The sequence below is a fragment of the Aristolochia californica genome, unplaced genomic scaffold (genome assembly GCF_029961685.1).
Source record: "Aristolochia californica isolate CCGP_79_NKW_82.1479 unplaced genomic scaffold, dmAriCali1.0.hap1 SCAF_9, whole genome shotgun sequence".
NCBI classification, from domain to species: domain Eukaryota; kingdom Viridiplantae; phylum Streptophyta; class Magnoliopsida; order Piperales; family Aristolochiaceae; genus Aristolochia; species Aristolochia californica.
The window spans coordinates 30,076,620-30,093,877 of NW_027182290.1; the positions used below are offsets into that span (position 1 = coordinate 30,076,620).

General features: G+C 37.3%; 1 protein-coding gene across 5 annotated transcripts; it reads left to right on the forward strand.

Annotated features, from left to right (window-relative positions):
- Positions 1-1,650: 1,650 nt before the first annotated feature.
- LOC137940046 (histone acetyltransferase HAC1-like) lies at positions 1,651-16,186 on the forward strand. 5 transcript variants are annotated; one of them, XM_068784957.1, is made up of 18 exons: positions 1,651-1,982; positions 2,280-2,328; positions 3,184-3,616; positions 4,219-4,324; positions 4,478-4,781; positions 4,923-5,408; positions 5,633-7,533; positions 7,688-7,984; positions 8,070-8,348; positions 8,495-8,623; positions 8,795-8,995; positions 10,296-10,438; positions 10,554-10,869; positions 11,498-11,637; positions 14,465-14,543; positions 14,651-15,043; positions 15,126-15,343; positions 15,422-16,186. In XM_068784957.1, the coding sequence occupies exons 3-18, from the start codon at positions 3,438-3,440 to the stop codon at positions 15,534-15,536; spliced, it is 5,286 nt and encodes a 1,761-aa protein (XP_068641058.1). In that variant the 5' UTR covers positions 1,651-1,982; positions 2,280-2,328; positions 3,184-3,437; the 3' UTR covers positions 15,537-16,186. The 5 variants fall into 5 exon arrangements, with proteins under 5 accessions (XP_068641058.1, XP_068641056.1, XP_068641061.1 ...); XM_068784955.1 differs by having other exon boundaries at positions 3,190-3,616; XM_068784960.1 differs by having other exon boundaries at positions 3,312-3,616.
- Positions 16,187-17,258: the final 1,072 nt, after the last annotated feature.

Here is a 17,258-nt window from a genome sequence, read left to right on the forward strand (position 1 = left end):
GAGAGAATTTTTTCCTCTAGAAAAAATTTCCAATGAGAAAATTAGTCAAATGAAAATTGATTTTCCATTGCTTTTTTTTCTTCCTATGGTGGCAAAAACACTCCCATGGGTCTTTATTCATTTTGAGAGTTATTTAAAAATAAGAATTATAATAATCACAATCCCACAAACATGGCAAACTATTAGTCACATTGAATTGCTACCAATTAGTATCATATTATATCTTCATCGATATGGATATGGCAGGGAAGATTATAAGTATTAATGGGAAATTGTGAAAAATGATATTTTTTATTTGGCCGACAGAGAAAGATAGTTTATGCCAACAGGAAGGAATTATTAAGGTAAGTTTATTACATTTGGAACGTAAATCACATAAATAAAGAAAAGCGAAAGTTTATGTAAATTGGCTTTTCTATGTATGCATTTTTCTATAAATATGAATTTTTAGCAAGTGCTATATAAATTTGTCGGAAAATTAATCTTTAATTGAGTTTTAAATTCTAGATTTATCTACAATAATGAAATTTGACCTTTTTATAGAGTTTTTAATTCTACAAGCTTAACAAAGATGATATGAATATTCTTGGTGATGCGAATTTACTTTCGGTTTTTTTTATTGACTAACACTTATTTTTGTCTAACTTCCTAGAAGAAGTGAACTCTTGATGCAAATTTTTATGTGCATTAATATGGCTTAGTGTTAATTTTAGCAAATGAAAAATACAATATAAGAAACATAATGTTAGTTTATTTGGGTTAATAAAGTAGAGCTTAGCTGCTCTCCTGACTCCACCACTAATCTCGCTAATTCTCTTTGTTATAGCATTTTTCAAAGATTTTAACGCTTCTTAATAAATGAAGCAACGACTAAATCTTAAACAACTTAGCTTATCTAGTTACAGGTAATAATGTCATTGCTATAATTGATCATGTTGATAATCCTAAAAAATAAGTCATTTTTTTCATGCATTTAAATACTCTTGCCCTAATACATAATTAACTCTGTAATCACATCACCTTCTCTCTTGGTTTCCACTATTTCACCTTAATCGATTTATTATAGCATTTACAAAAGATTTTACAAGTTATTAATTTGTTAAGTAACAACTATGTATTGGAGAAATTGTTTAGCTGGAAACAAGTTTCCATTGTTATTATAATTAATCATGTCGATAATCCTTCACAGAATACATGAAAGTTTCATAAGCGCAATTTTCTCATAATCATCGTTTCCTTAAGAGCATCTAAGTTAGATAGTAGTAATTATTTTTAAAAAAACTAATAAGGGTGAAAGTGATTAATATTATCTAAACCTCAGGTAAGAGCTTTTGCATAAGAAAACCAGGTGAATTTTGGTTACAAGTTAGGGACTAGAATGATGCAAGGGAGGAAAGTGAAGAAGAGAGAGAGTGAAGGTCAATTGACAAAGCATGGCAATATTAGCATGTTGCACGTGCGACAATAAATGGAGAAAGGCCCAGCCAGCCTCTGGCCGCTGTTCGGGCCCGAGCCGCAATCATCCAGGCTCCAGTAATCGGAATGAGACGTGCAAGTCGGGAGTCCTAGTTTATGATTGGCTCGAAAGGGTTGAAAGAGGAATTAAGTAATATGCGAAGGGCGTTAACGCATATCCCCCGTTTACTATCGTCCTCCTCGTCCGCAAGAATCAAATAGCTTGCCCGAAGACCCCAAAACCGATAAAAAAGTTTTTAAACGGCGGTGCAATATCAAAGCTCAATTCCTTTTTTCGATATTTTTGAATTTTCCCCACGCCAATTCCTGTTGGGCCGTCCACCGCCCCGGGTTTCTTTTTGTTTTTTTGTTTTTTTCGTAATTTGGTTTTCCTCCAATTTGTCCGCCAATTTCGCGCTGCTCGATCCGCCGTGAATTGTGCCGTTGCTTCGCCGTACATCGGAGCTCCGATCCCTCGCCGTACGGGTTTTTTTTCCTGTCTTGCAGGATTGCGTCTTCTTGGCCAGGTTGGTTTACTACTCTTTTCTGGTGACTAAATTTCGTGATCCTCTCTAATCGTAGACTTGAGAAACTAGGGTTTGTTAGGGTTTGGACTCTACAGGAATTGTATGGTCCTTTCCTAGTGTTGTTATGCTTTACAGAGTTAATTTTACATCATTCAATGGTATCGTTGCGACTAATTGGGGCTTTTCCCGATTCGCCCTTTCCCGACATACATGGGTGGCTTTCGGATCCAGCTCGATCCAAAGCTTTTGTTTTTATTATTTCTCTGTCTTACTTTGTGTATTACTCCGTAACTTTAGTGGAAACCAGAGGAAGTACATATTCTTCAGGAGGATCGCCTGCACCCAGGTAATCAGTAGTTCTTGTTGAGATCTCTTGATCCTTTCTATGTTTCACAAGAGGATGGATGTGGACAATTAGGTCTGGGATTTATTCGTTATTCTATGATTCCGTTTCAGGTGGAAATCTACTGTTTTAGCTGCATTATTTGCCGTATGATTTATGCTTTCCTGTCTTGTCTTTTGGTTGAACTTATGCTCGCTACTTACTTTAACTGCTCTTTTTGTTTAGGACCCTCACCTTTCACTAAAATCCTTTCTTTTGCATAATTTAAAGCTCTCTGTACTTTCTTGTCATATTGCTGTTGCCTTTGTGTTGATGAAATATGTGTTGTTCCGTTTGAATCTTAACTCAGGTTGATGAGTTTGGATTGGCTGAGTGGGCCCTACAATTGCCTTCTCTTAGCTCATCATGTTGAACAGCAGAATTTTTTTCTCTCTACTTTGTTGAAGAAGATCTGTAAAATCTTCCATCCAGTGGAATGCTACACAGTTCAAAGGAATGTGGTTTTGCACAAAGCATCATGTTCACAGTTGGGGTAGTTTAGAGTCCTTGTAATGTAACTGTAGCTTGTTTTCTTGTTCACCAAAAGCTGATGGTAGGGGACTAATGAAAAAGTTTCTTCTTAAGCCATGCATTGTACTGGAGAAACTGTTTCCTGAGTTTAGTACCATAAGCTTCTATTCGAGTTGGAGCTTGTCCCCTATTTTCCACGTGCAAGTGCCACCCCTACTTTCTTTATTCTGTGACCTCCATTTCAAGTCTCAGAGTTTTGTTGCTGCTATTTGCATGTTTGTAGCGGTAGTGAAATTTCAATCCAGTGATTTTTTCCTTTTTCTTCTCTAAAGAATGCTTCTTTGTCAGATGCAGCTTTCACTGATTAATCATCTGCAACTCGAATATTAAGCTCTGGTGTTTTACTTCTGACGATGCCAAGGAGTTGTTGTTGGTAATGTAAAGATGAGGCTTTTGATGTCACCTGTTCGATATAGGTGCTCGTGTTGCTTTGGATTACTCTGCTATGAGAGTATTACGAATTTTGGTTGGTGTTGGCGGTCTCTGTGGTGGATGATTCTTCTTCTAAATCTTGACTTAGTTCTATAGAAGTACGAGGAACAATGCATGTACATATGTCTGGTCAGATGTCGGGGCAGGTAACTAATCAAGCTGGGTCACAGTTACCTGTGTTACCTCAGCAAAATGGCAACTCTATACCTTCCCAGATGCAAAGCCTTACTGGTTTGAGGACCATGGATCAAGACCTTCCTCCATTGCGCCAAATTATGAAAGACAAAATGTAAGTGTTTCATTTATTTTTTACTTATTTCTGATCAAGGTTCCCGGGTCATTATGGATATAGTTACGAGATGGTCCTCACCTTACCGGTTTAAAACTAATTGTAACCATCTTTGTATTGTTTTGCTTGATGAGTTAATTGCGCTCGAGTGATGTACAAAGAATTACAAAGAGAATACAGCCTTACAGTTAATACAGCATTTCAGTTCGAACTGAGAGCATCCCAATTGATTGATGAGTTTTATTCACAACGTTTTGCTACATCTTTGATGTTCAGAGCTAATCGGAAATCTTAGCATCTTAGTTACTTTATTTATTAAACTTACCTTCTGTATAAAGAGCACGTGCGCTACCTCTTTCTTGGCTTTTTGTGCCATCTATTAATCTATTGGTCCAAGATAATTTTTTAATTATTTGTTCAGATAGAAATATGAAGATTGCATCATGTAGGCTTGACATATACTCCTCCATTTTATATATAATATCTACTCCCATAATGAAGATTTTTCTTAATGTACGTATTCCACAGGTTTATTTATCTATTCTTTGTCTTCCACATTTTAAATTAATTTTTTAAATCTTCTAACTGTTTATTTTTTTCAGTGCACAATTTTTACTGCAGAGGCAAATGCCTCAGGAAATGCGCCTTAGACTACCTGATGTTGTAAGGCGGTTGGAGGAATGGTTATTCAAGGATGCATCTTCAAAGGTTTGTCTCTGTTCTTCTGAGTTCTTGACCTTTAAAGCCAATCATATTATATGACAAATGAATTTTGTTCAGCTTGTGGTTTTCCCCCCAATATAATGTATTTTTAAGTGTTGTCTTGTTTATATCTGAAATACTTGTCTCTTCTTTTATTAGGAAGAGTATATGAACATGGAGTCTCTGGAGCACCGTTTGCAAACTTTGGTCAAACGTTTGTTCCATCATAATCACAACCAGCATCAGCAGATATCCCATCACATGTCCTCTTCATCATCAATTGGCACAATGATGCCAACTCCTGGTATGGCCCATAGTGGTAATTCACATTCAACAATTACTTCTTCTGGGGACAATGCTATGACTAGTACTAGCATGGTTACTCCAAATGCAATCAGTTCGGTGCTTTCATCCACAAATGGTTCAGTTGGTTTGCATGGTGGTTCCTTCAGTGCATCAGACGGTAAGTCCAACCCTGTAGTCTGTACTTTTTAAAAAATTTAAATTAATTATTTTATTTTATTTTTTATTCTTATGTTCCCCTCTCCACTGTCTTCCTCATTACCTAAATGATGAAAGTGAATGAGGTTAACTTCTTGTGCAGGATCTCTTGTTAATGGCTATCAACACCCACCCACCAATATCTCTATGGCATCTGGTGCAAATATGATGTCATCTATGGGCATGCCAAGAGCTCAGATGATTCCAACCCCTGGACTGAATAATACTCAACCAATGCCTATGAGTTCAGACCCTGCTAATGGAGGTGGATTTTCTACTGTTGATTCTGTTCTGGTATCACAACAGCAACAGCCAAAGCAGTACATAGGAAATCAGAACAGCCGTATTTTGCAAAGTCTTGGTGGTCAAATGGGTATTGGTGTGAGATCTAATCTTCAGCAAAAGGCCGCTTCATATGGTTATGGAAATGGGGCCATTAATGGTGGAATGTCATTGATTGGAAACAGTATGCAACTGATTAATGGATCTGCTTCTTCTGATGGTTTTCTCAATGTATCTGCCTATGGTAATTCTCCAAAGCCTGTACAGCAGCATTTTGACCAGCAACGACAGCAGCAACTAATTCATTGTAATTCTCTTTCTCTCTTTATCTTTCACAAGTTTCACATGTGCACAATCTTATGTTTATCTATTTATCTAGTTAATATGTCTGTATATACAGGTTGAGGATTTCTGTTTAATTTTTGTTTCTATGTACATCATGTAGTTCTTTTTTCTTCTTCGTAAAAATGTAATCATTCTTCCCTTTTAAGCATTTCTGAAGTTCTGATGCCAGTGTTTTTCCCCTGTCAGCATTGCCTCAGCAAATGGTTCCTTTGGCTAGTGACATGTATGGGATGAATGGAACTGACGTCTCTGGGTCAGGAAATTTGTATAACCCTACGACATCTGTTGGAGCTACCATGACTAATCAGAATATGAATCCTGTAGGGTTGCAGTCAAAGCTAAAGACGAACTCGGGCATTCTTGGTCATCAAGCCAATCTGCAGACAATGCAACAGTCATCACATCTGAAGGCGCAGACACTTGATCAGTCCCAAAAGATGAATTTTCAATCCTCGCATTCAACTCGGGAGCAATTGATGCAATCCCAACAACAAATGCAAAGGTTTCACCAGCAGCCTTTCTCACAGTTTGCTCATCATCAACATCAGCAGAAGCAGCAAAACCAGCAGCATCAACAACTATTGCTTAAGAATGATATTTTGAGGCAGTCGCAACTGGCATCCAATATGGGAGGTCAATTAATACCTGAACAGGGATTGGAATCCCATAGTGAGGTTCTGCATACACAACTTCCTGAGCAGTATCATCTATCTGAGTTGCAAAATCAGTGTCAGCAGCAGAGCTCTGCTGTTGAAGATGTCTATAGAGGTTCTCAGATACTTTGTAATTCATCTAACCCTCGGGAGTATAATGTTGCTGAGTCACAGACTTCCCATCAAATTCAGTCACAGCCGAATATGCAACCTCTTCAGCAGATTGTTGAGTCGCACAATGATTTTAGCAGCCTTTCTGCAGGATCCCAATCTGAGGCACTTCTGCAAGGCCAATGGCATCCTCAACCACTTGAAAAACCTGACCAACTACTACCAGATCAGTCTTCATTTGAGCAGCATGTCCAAGAGGAGTTCCGCCATCGAATATCTGGACAAGACGAAGCTCAGCAACCTCGTGTGTCCTTAGAAGGGTCTATGGCTAGCCAGACTGCAGCTCCAAAAGGCACTCCTTTGCTGCAAGTCTCTAGTGGAGCCACTTGTGAACCTGTAGATGCATTTCGGTTTAGAAAGCAAGTGAAATGGCTGCTATTCTTGTTTCATGCTCGTCATTGTCAGTCTCCAGAAGGAAAATGTATAGAAATCAACTGTATAACTGTTCAGAAGTTGCTGATGCACATGGGTGGGTGCAAAGGGCCAGAGTGTAGATATCCCCGTTGTCGTGAATCTAAGGTACTGCTAGCACACTACAAAAATTGCAAGGGAGATTGTCCTGTGTGTGTTCATGTACGTAAATTCTTGCAACAAACAGCGGCGCGCCTATGTTCTCTGTCAGATGATGGGAGTGCAGCAAACTCAGCGAATGGCTCCTGGAAAAGTGTGGATGCTGGTGACGCTTCTAGAGCAAAGCAAAATAATGGTACACTTGCTACTGAAACTTCAGGAGACTTGCAATCTTCAAAACGCTTGAAGGTGGAGCATCCTTCTCCATCCATTGTTCCGAAAACTGAAAGTTCACCAGTATCGGTTGTTTCCATGAACCAAACACATTCCATGCAGGAGGCGCAATCCCAAGCCCAAATAGTCAAGCAGACGGAAGCACATCATGCTCTGAAAACTGAGGTTAAGGAATTGAAAACTGAACAGTCTTCTGCAAGTTTTGGACTAGCAAAACCTCCACAATTTATTGATGTCAAGAAAGATGACTTGGTGGCTGGTCATGCTGTAAAACCGGATTCAGAGTTAATTATTCAGAATGAAGTCTCTGCTCATGCTAAGCAAGAAAATATGCCTATCAAGAAAGAAATGGAGCAAACTCCAGTAGATGTGAGACAGGAAAACACTGCACGACCAGCTGATACGGCTGGGACAACTAAATCAGGGAAGCCAAAGATAAAGGGTGTGTCATTGACAGAACTTTTCACCCCAGAACAAGTTAGGAACCATATTAAGGGGCTCAGGCAATGGGTTGGCCAGGTTAGCCTATGAATTTCCAATTTCCTAAAAGTTTTTGCTAAAAGTGTATTATTATTATTGTTATTATTTCTTTTATTGTCATTGTTGTTGTTATAGTTATGTTACTGTTATTGTTATTCTTCATGTAAATGATTCCTTCGTGATCTCTCTGCAGAGTAAAGCAAAGGCGGAGAAAAATCAAGCAATGGAACATTCAATGAGTGAGAATTCATGCCAGTTGTGTGCGGTGGAGAAGCTAACTTTTGAACCACCACCTATATATTGTACACCATGTGGTGCTCGTATCAAGCGAAATGCGATGTTCTATACTGTGGGAACTGGTGATACAAGACACTACTTCTGTATACCATGCTATAATGAGGTTCGTGGGGATACAATTGAGGTTGATGGAAGTGCTGTTCCTAAGGCACGTCTGGAGAAGAAAAGGAATGATGAGGAAACAGAGGAATGGGTGAGTTCTCTCTTACTTTTACTCTTTAGTAGCAGGGTCTTTGGTTTACAGGAGATTCCAATTGATTTTTTATGTTCCTGGCCAGTGGGTTCAATGTGATAAATGTGAAGCTTGGCAACATCAAATTTGTGCTCTATTTAATGGTCGGAGGAATGATGGAGGGCAAGCTGAATACACTTGCCCTAATTGCTATATTCAAGAGATAGAAAGAGGTGAGCGTAAACCCCTATCACAAAGTGCGGTTCTTGGTGCAAAAGATTTGCCAAGAACAATCCTCAGTGATCATATAGAGCAACGACTTGCCAAACAACTGAGGCAGGAGAGGCAAAATAGAGCAAGGGTCCAAGGGAAGAGTATTGATGAGGTGATTTTTTATTTACTGAAGTATAATGACTGGTTTTTGTCACATTGATAGCTAGTCTTGATTTTGCCTCCTTAACCTACAATATATGAATAATCTGCGACAACTAGTCTTTGGTTTTCAAATGCTTGTATGATGGTCCATTTCAGGTGCCTGAAGCAGAGTCTCTTGTAATCAGAGTGGTGTCATCAGTGGACAAAAAGTTGGAAGTGAAGCAAAGGTTTTTGGAGATTTTCCAAGAAGAGAATTATCCAACAGAATTTCCATATAAATCCAAGGTGAGCTGTTCCTTTTGTATTTCAAAGATATAAATTGAAGATCTTTTCTTCTCTGTGCAGCTGTACATAATGAATACGTCTTGTGCTAGCTCATTAAATCTCCTGCCCCCCTTAAAATGATTTTAATCGTCAAGCTCTGTCAGGATGTACTAAGCCTGTTTCTTGCTTCAGGTCATTTTGTTATTTCAGAAGATTGAAGGTGTAGAAGTATGCCTTTTTGGCATGTATGTACAAGAATTTGGTTCAGAGTGTCAATTGCCAAATCAAAGGCGTGTGTATCTTTCATATCTGGACTCTGTGAAGTACTTTAGGCCTGAGATAAAGACAGTGACGGGGGAGGCTCTTCGAACTTATGTTTACCATGAGATTCTGGTACCTAGTTCTTCACTTGTCTTAGTGCAATTTTTTTTATTTTTTTTTTGCCGTTCCAATTTTTATTGGTTTTGTTAGTCTCTTATTTGTTTTTGGTCTTCACTTTGTACTGGTTTATATTTTATGTTAATCTGCTGCTTCGATTTCTTCTGGGTTTGTAGAGGGGTTAGTCAAGAATGAGCATTTTAATTACTTAATTCTTTAATACGAAACATTTGTAATTCCCAGAAAAGAAGGAAATTTTGTTAACTAGTTTTAACTATTATATTTGTACAAATAGTTTGTTGATTAAAAATTGAGACAAGACACTCCATCAAAAAGAGTACTGCCACCTCAACGAGAATTTGAAGAGCAATGAATGGCATCATCAAATTGTTGGCAAGTTGTTTTCACACTATGCTAAATGTATCTATTTATTTGTTCCTTTTGCCTATTTTCCGTGGTCATAATAGTTATTTCCATAGTAAATGAACTTCTTGGAAATTACTAATGATGTGTTAACAACAGCAACACAATTTGTGGCCTAACTACTAGTGGGTGTTCTTGCACGGACAACTTGTCAGTCATGCCTTGTGGATGATCAGAAGAATCTCAGGGATTGTTGTTACTCTTTCTAGCATTTAATGTGTAAAATAAAGTTCTTTAGTTAATCATAAAATAAATATAAATATTATTGTTCAGTTGGAGAAGATGAATAGAGGCTGAGTTTCTCTTTTCTGGTTCTGCAGGAGTTACTTTTCTTTCTTTCTTTTTTTTTTTTTTTTCCAAAGAAGTAAGTTACTAGATTTTTTCCCCTTGGGGGTGAATACTGCTTGTACTAGCTCTTTGTTTGTCTTTGTAAACTCCAATTGGTTTTGGCAAAATTTCAGGCACAGGAACTGTAAATATTTATATAATATCCATCAACTTGTTGACGTATACTTTGAAATGAGTCATATATGGCTGTTTTTTTTTTAGCTGAGGAGTAAAGTCCTTAGAGCTAGTGGCTGGAATTTCATTTTATCCAGCTTTTTCAATGCAAAGACAGGCTCAGTTTTTTACTTGATGGCCCATGATATGGAACTTTTGTGAAGTTTCTTTTCAGGAGACAAAAGTGGGAGGCCTCTGTAGAAGGCCTCATGGGAAGAAGTTGCATGAATTGACCAAGCCAAATCCATGCATTGGATTCATGGACTGACAATCTACAATATTTTGTTTCTGTTAACATCACTATGGGTTGATTATGTATCTTTTGGGCAAGTAGCATTTCGTATTATATATATTTGGTGATGATGGTTTTTCTTTTATGTTAATACTGCAGATTGCATACCTTGAATATTGCAAGTTACGTGGATTCACTAGTTGTTACATATGGGCCTGTCCTCCACTTAAGGGAGAAGATTATATTTTATACTGCCATCCTGAGATCCAGAAAACACCCAAATCAGATAAACTTAGGGAGTGGTGAGTCTACCACCAGATTTTTTTTTTTTTTTTTTTTTTGTGAATGGCATTCTCATTCTTTGTGATTGTGTAGTGTACTAACATCATCTGTTTTGCATGGATTGATCTTTATCAGGTATTTATCCATGCTGAGGAAAGCTGCTAAGGAGAACATTGTGGTTGATCTTACTAATTTATATGATCATTTCTTTACACAAATGGGTGAATGTAAGGCGAAGATAACTGCAGCTCGCTTGCCATATTTTGATGGTGATTACTGGCCTGGTGCTGCAGAGGACATGATCAATCAACTTCGCCAAGAAGAAGAAGATGGTAGAAGACAACAAAAGAAAGGAAAAACAAAAAAGACCATAACAAAAAGAGCTTTGAAAGCTGCAGGCCAGGCTGATCTTTCTGGCAATGCATCGAAGGATGCTCTACTGATGCAGAAAGTAATTTCTCCTCTATTTTAATACTCCTTCTTCTGTTTTAGTATTGAGTAAACTTTTTGTAGTTAATATACAATTTATGGTCAATAATCTATAGTGTGCTACTCCAGTTATCCTTTAGTTGTGGTGAAGCTTGTTTACCTGATCAGTACTCGAGTAGCAGGCATGGGAAGTGCCAATAGTTCAGCATGCTATCTGATAATTGAATTTAATCTCTAGTAACAGCGGTTGGCATTTGTATGGGCAATTGTTTATGCAATGCATTTACTTTTTGAAGGCACCATACTCATTTCAAAGTTAAAATTTCAAAGATCAGGGATGTGAAGAAATATCTGTGAATTATTTTTGAGAATCTTAACACCCTACCCCAAGATTCAATATTTTCCTGTTATGATAGTTTGATAAGTCCCACTTTTCTAGGTTTTTGAAGCATGGCTATTTGTTGTGGAGGACTAGTGTGAAGTCTTGAATAACCTTTGCACTTTCATGTGCAACTCCTTGTGATACTGTTTTTCCCGGAAACTACTGCAGGAGATATCAACCTATTTTTATAATTCTTATGCATTGCTCTCTGCTCTAATTGTGTTTCTAAATGCTGCTTGATCTTTACAAAGTCTTTTTCATTTCTCAGCTTGGTGAGACTATCTCTCCAATGAAAGAAGATTTTATTATGGTTCACTTACAACATGCGTGCAATCATTGCTGTCATCTCATGGTCTCTGGGAATCGTTGGCTTTGTGGTCAATGCAAAAATTTTCAGCTTTGTGATAAGTGAGTATTTCACTTGATGACTTTCCTTTATTTCTGTATTTTCTGTTTGTTTATCATGGTGATTGCAAAAAATTAATTTTATGATTAGTAAATTCAATTGATTTATGAACTGTAATTGGAAGCACATTCTTAGATCAGCTAACCATTTAGCTGACACTCAAGCTAAATTAGGTGTTTCACTCCAACACCTTGTTGTGGAGGAGGACCCTTTTTAGCTAGGTATTGTACTTTTTCCTTTTTTAATAGTTTATACATTTTCATTAAAAAAAATAAAAAATTCAATTGTTTTATCCTTTTATTCTATTGGTACTCTGTGTTGCAATTGTGTTTCAACGAGATGCCTCAGTAATCTTCGTGTATAGGCCAATATGATTGGTTTTCTGTCTTGATTTCTAAGTTCCATTAAATTTCTTGTATTTTAGTTACAACTTTAGTTGCAGGAAATCTTTCTTATGGCAATTTTCATGAACCAGATAGTAGCCTTTCCTGAATTTAGTTGGAAATATGACACAGTACACCAGAATATGGATGAGCTAGTTAAAAAATATTTAAAGACGAAATCATTCAAAAATCTCTCATGATTATGAAAGAAGAAGAAAGAAGAGACTTAATTTAAAGAGGTCTGGATTTCTTACTTTGGGTTCAAGCTCCAAAAATAGAAAGTCCTAAATTAAAAAGTCTCTTTAAGTTGCAATTTCTTATTTCAAGAATGCTGAAATTAGAAGTTTTAAATAGACAAGTAACTTACTGTTTTGGTTTAAAGCTTCAATTAGAAAGTCTATTCTAATGGTAGTTTCTTGTTTTAAGTTTGGGTCTTTGTTTCCCAATCATTGTGGCCTAAAGTTAGCAAGTTTTAAGTTAGAAATAGTTTCCTGTTTTGAGTTTATTTTCCAGCAAGTGGAACTAGATTTCCCAATTGGAGTCTATTTCCTCTTGTGGACAGCATAGGACTTTTCCATTTTGCCGAGACAAGTGCATAGGTTCCCTACATATTGAAGGGGACTCGAAGGTGGTCATTAGATGGTGCGAGCGTACATCCCCTCCCCCGTGGCGCCATTGGGACATTTTTTGGGAGATTATTGAAATTTGTTCATCTTTATCTTGTATTTGGTCTCACATTCCGAGATCCGCAAATTCGGCAGCCGTTGCGCTTGCTAAACACGGAGCTACCCTACAATCGCTGGTTGTCAGGGAGATGCTCCCCTCTTTGTAATTTCTGTATTTTCTTTTTTATATATATACATCTTTTTCAAAAAAAAAAATAGGACTTTTCCATTTTGTTGATTTGTATTCCTATCCAGAATTTGCTTTTTTGCTATTGAATAAAGTTTTGTTTTTTGTTCTCTTTTGGATAAACTTAGCTGTGTGTTTTTCTTAATAGCTGCAGCTTTCTGTCCTCAAAAATATTATGCATCAAACTTGAATTCAAATTGTAGTTTCTTTTTTTTTGAAGTTATTACCCGTCTATGTTGCCCAAACTCTAGAGGTAGCGTTTAACTTGTTATTTCCCTCAAAATGTATCTGTGGGAAAAAAAGTTTATAGGCAATGAACTATCTCAAATACATTTTTTACAGAAATTTTTTGTGAGATTGTTAGGAACTTTCTATAATTTTATATAAGATCATTTTCTGGGTTTCTAGTTTAAAATGAAGTTTAAATTTATTAGTATTTGGTTCGAATAAGTAGTCATTAATTGAATTTGTTGTAGATGATGTAATCATTATCTTTGTTTTAGACCTCCCAAACCCACTTCCCCTTCTCTGTTGGGGTTGACCTTCGTCTCCTTCTCTCTGAATAAGATTTCCAACACTTAAAAAATATCTTTGTTTTAGACTGGATTAGACTGGATTAAAGTAAGAATACATTAGGGCTTCTTTTAATAATGTCTTATAGCATGTATGAATCTTTATGATTAGTTTTCTTTTTTTAATAACTTTTGAGTTGTTCTCTGTCATGACTTGTTACGTCTTTTCTCGTTTTGTCTTTTCTCGTTTTATTTATATAATTTATTGGTTTTTAAGTTGTCTCTGTCATGACTTGTTACATTCTTGAAATTTTTTTTCTTCATTTTTGTACCTATTTAGTGATTTCTTTTGTATTGCCTTTCCCATTTCTGTTCATCTTTTCATCCGTATCTCTTTTCCTGATCTCTTAACTTGGGTACAAGCAACATCTAGCTCGACATACTTGTTGCTCTTGAGTCTTACTTAGCTTTGTATAATTGCCTTACTAATATGGAACTTATATTTTATCTTATGTACTATCTGCCTGCTTTTCCTCATTGCTGGAGAACAAAATTCTTGTATGGTCATTTTAGCTACCCGTATGTAGAATTGTGTTGCTGTTTCAAAGTTTGTAACTGTATAGCAGATACTTTTTACCTTGTCTTGTGGACTTTAGTATGTAAGGTGTGTGGGCTTTTTGTAAGGAAAAGTTTGGTAAATCACTTGTTGTTAAAAGCCTATTTTGTGTGGGTTTCAATGAGCTTATTTTATAATCTATTTTTCTATAAAAGTTGTTCGTGTTATTATGGAAATTTCTGTCGATTCTTGTGACTCATCGTATGATTGAATCAAGAAAGCTGATAGAACCAAGATCTTTTCTACCTGGTTTTTTTTTCATTGTCAGCCAAGGCTCTTGTGATGTCACATGCTCATCGAACCACGTTTGATGGAGGAATTAATAATTAAAGTTGAACTGCTGCTCGCATATGTCCTGTTCATGATTTTTTGAGCATTTAAATCTCTCCTACTTGTCTCAAAGTGGGGATTACATGATCATGGGCTCACCTGGTATTTTATATTTGTCATTTTTATTCTATTATAGGTGCTATGATGCTGAGCAAAAGCGTGAAGACAAGGAGAGGCATCCTATCCATAGCAAAGAGAAACACTCGTTCTCTGTGGTGAGTTCCTTCAAAAGTCATCTACTTTTAAACTGATACATGGTTTTCTATCTGATGGTATATCAGTTTATTTTTTTCTGATTTATGGGTAATCATATCCAATGCAGGTTGAAATTACTGATGTGCCTGCAGATACAAAAGATAAAGATGAAATTCTGGAGAGTGAGTTTTTTGACACTAGGCAGGCATTTTTGAGCCTCTGCCAAGGGAATCACTATCAGTATGATACTCTACGTCGTGCTAAGCATTCCTCAATGATGGTTCTGTATCATCTCCACAACCCAACTGAACCGGCTTTTGTCACGACTTGCAATGTATGCCTCCATGACATTGAAGCCGGTAAGGGATGGCGTTGTGAAGTCTGCCCTGATTTTGATGTGTGCAATGGTTGTTACCAGAAGGATGGTGGCGTTGACCATCCTCATAAGCTAACGAATCATCCATCCTCTGCTGAGCGCGATGCACAAAATAAAGAGGCTCGGCAAAAAAGAGTCCAGCAGGTACTCCAGTGTAAATATTTGATTGTGCTTTAGTTGTGGTAGCTTTCATTTTGCTGTTCTCACTTGAGTTGGTTCAATGCAGCTCCGGAAGATGCTGGATCTTTTGGTACATGCTTATCAATGTCGTTTCCCACATTGCAAATACCCAAATTGTCGTCAAGTGAAGGGGCTATTCCGTCATGGTATCCAGTGCAGAACCCGTGTTTCTGGAGGTTGTGTTCTCTGCAAGAAGATGTGGTATCTCCTGCAACTGCATGCACGAGCTTGCAAAGAATCAGAGTGCAACGTACCGCGGTGCAAGTATGTACTCTTAACTAACCTCACGCAGTAGCTCTTTTCCTGAAAAATGTAGAAAAACTTAGTATGGTTTTTGGATAGGGACCTGAAAGAGCATATGAGGAGGCTGCAACATCAATCTGACTCACGGAGAAGGGCTGCTGTAATGGAAATGATGCGGCAGAGAGCTGCAGAGGTTGCAGGAAATGCAGGATAAGCCAATTGTACAGTTAAGGCTTAAGCAGTGAAAAAGAGTGGTTTGGCCTCAAAATTACCCCCCTGGGAAAGAGAAATATTGGGACACCAATAATCGGTTGGTAGTACCCCCCGCTCGGCTCAACTGGTATAGAAGAGAAAGCTGGCCAAAGTCGAGAAATTTAATGCAGAAGGATGCTGCCGGTCTGGATTCGCCTCTTGTTGAGGATTGGAGCTTGCACGAACGAGCCAAAGGCCCCCTTCCCTTCCCCCCTCTTCAATGCTAACACATATAGATATATATATATATGATCTCCATCTATGTATTGATGGGTCTGGTTCCCACTCAGGGTTGATTCTTTGATTTGTCCTTGTATTGCGCTGTACTATAGAGTTCTCCTAATTTGTCCCAAGTCTTCCAAGGGAAGTTCCGGAGGTGATCCCTTTTTTTTTCCCCTTTTTTGTTCTTATTTTTGGGAAGAGGGGGTGGGGAATGTTTTTTGTTTCTTTGTAGAATGTTCTCATTTTGAAAGATGAAAAAGGAAAAAAAAAAAAAGTAATAATTTTTGCAATTTTCTTTTCTTTTACTGTATGATTCCGTTATTAGTGTCAACACTTGAAGGAAGAGGAAAGATTTATAACAAATCAACAACACTTCAGATTTGTTGAATGAAAAAAAAACATGCAATTGAACATGAACATTAAAAGCAGAATTGAGTCCATCCATGGTTTTCTCCAGGATGATTTTTTTGGGTGTTTGTGACTCTAAACCAGAGCACTAATTAGCCATGAATCAATGTTTATTTGGCTAAAAAAAATGAACTTAATTCTGGTTTGCAAGTAATCTCAAAGGCAATGAAACTAGTGATTACTTTCTAAACAATCTCTTCAAACCCTAACTTAGGGTTTCATGGAATTAATTTATCAACCACTCGTTCAAAAAGACATCTGTCTAGAGGAATTTTTGAAATTCTAGAAGTAAATTTATGGCATTAAGTAAGGCAACATGCAATGAAAACAAACCGAATTTTGAGAAAAAGGTTAGGACTTGAGTTTAGGCAAAACAAAGGATTTCAATACATGAATTTGATAACTTACAATTGAAGACACAAGACGAGAAAATCAGCTGATTAAAGAGACCAAAGTGGCTGAACCCTCCTTTGTTGGCTTGGAGATTTTTTTTTTTTTTTAAATCAATTTTGTATTGCTTGAGAAGTTTTGATTTAAACCCTTGAATCTCTTCTCTTATATCACATTAGATTATGGGGTTTAATCCATAGGAAGCTTAGGTTAACGAAGAGAAAGTGTAGAGAAGAAGGAAGAGAGGGAGAAGGAAAGGAGAAGCTAGAAGAGACTAGGGGATGAGTTGAGAGAGGAAGATGATTAGGACCATTCCGCTTGATATAGCTCCTATCCCCACTGCTGAAAGTCTCTTTACATCTTGCTCCTCTTCCTGTCCCATTAACACAAAAAGACCATATTGATGCTATTTTAGATGAATAAATGTTTTTTTACTAGGAGTGATGAAGTTCAATGTTTCTTAGTGCCTTGGCTGGGGTGTTTAGATTCAGACAACACTTGAATTTCTCGTGAGACAATATAGCAGTTGGACCCGAATTTGTTTGAGTACTATTAAAGCCACGGGAATTACAGTCTACAGGGTCAAGATTTGCCTACCCTAGTGTACACTCAAAGGCATATGACCCCACCAGAATCCACCACATTGTGGTTGGGTGATTCTTCT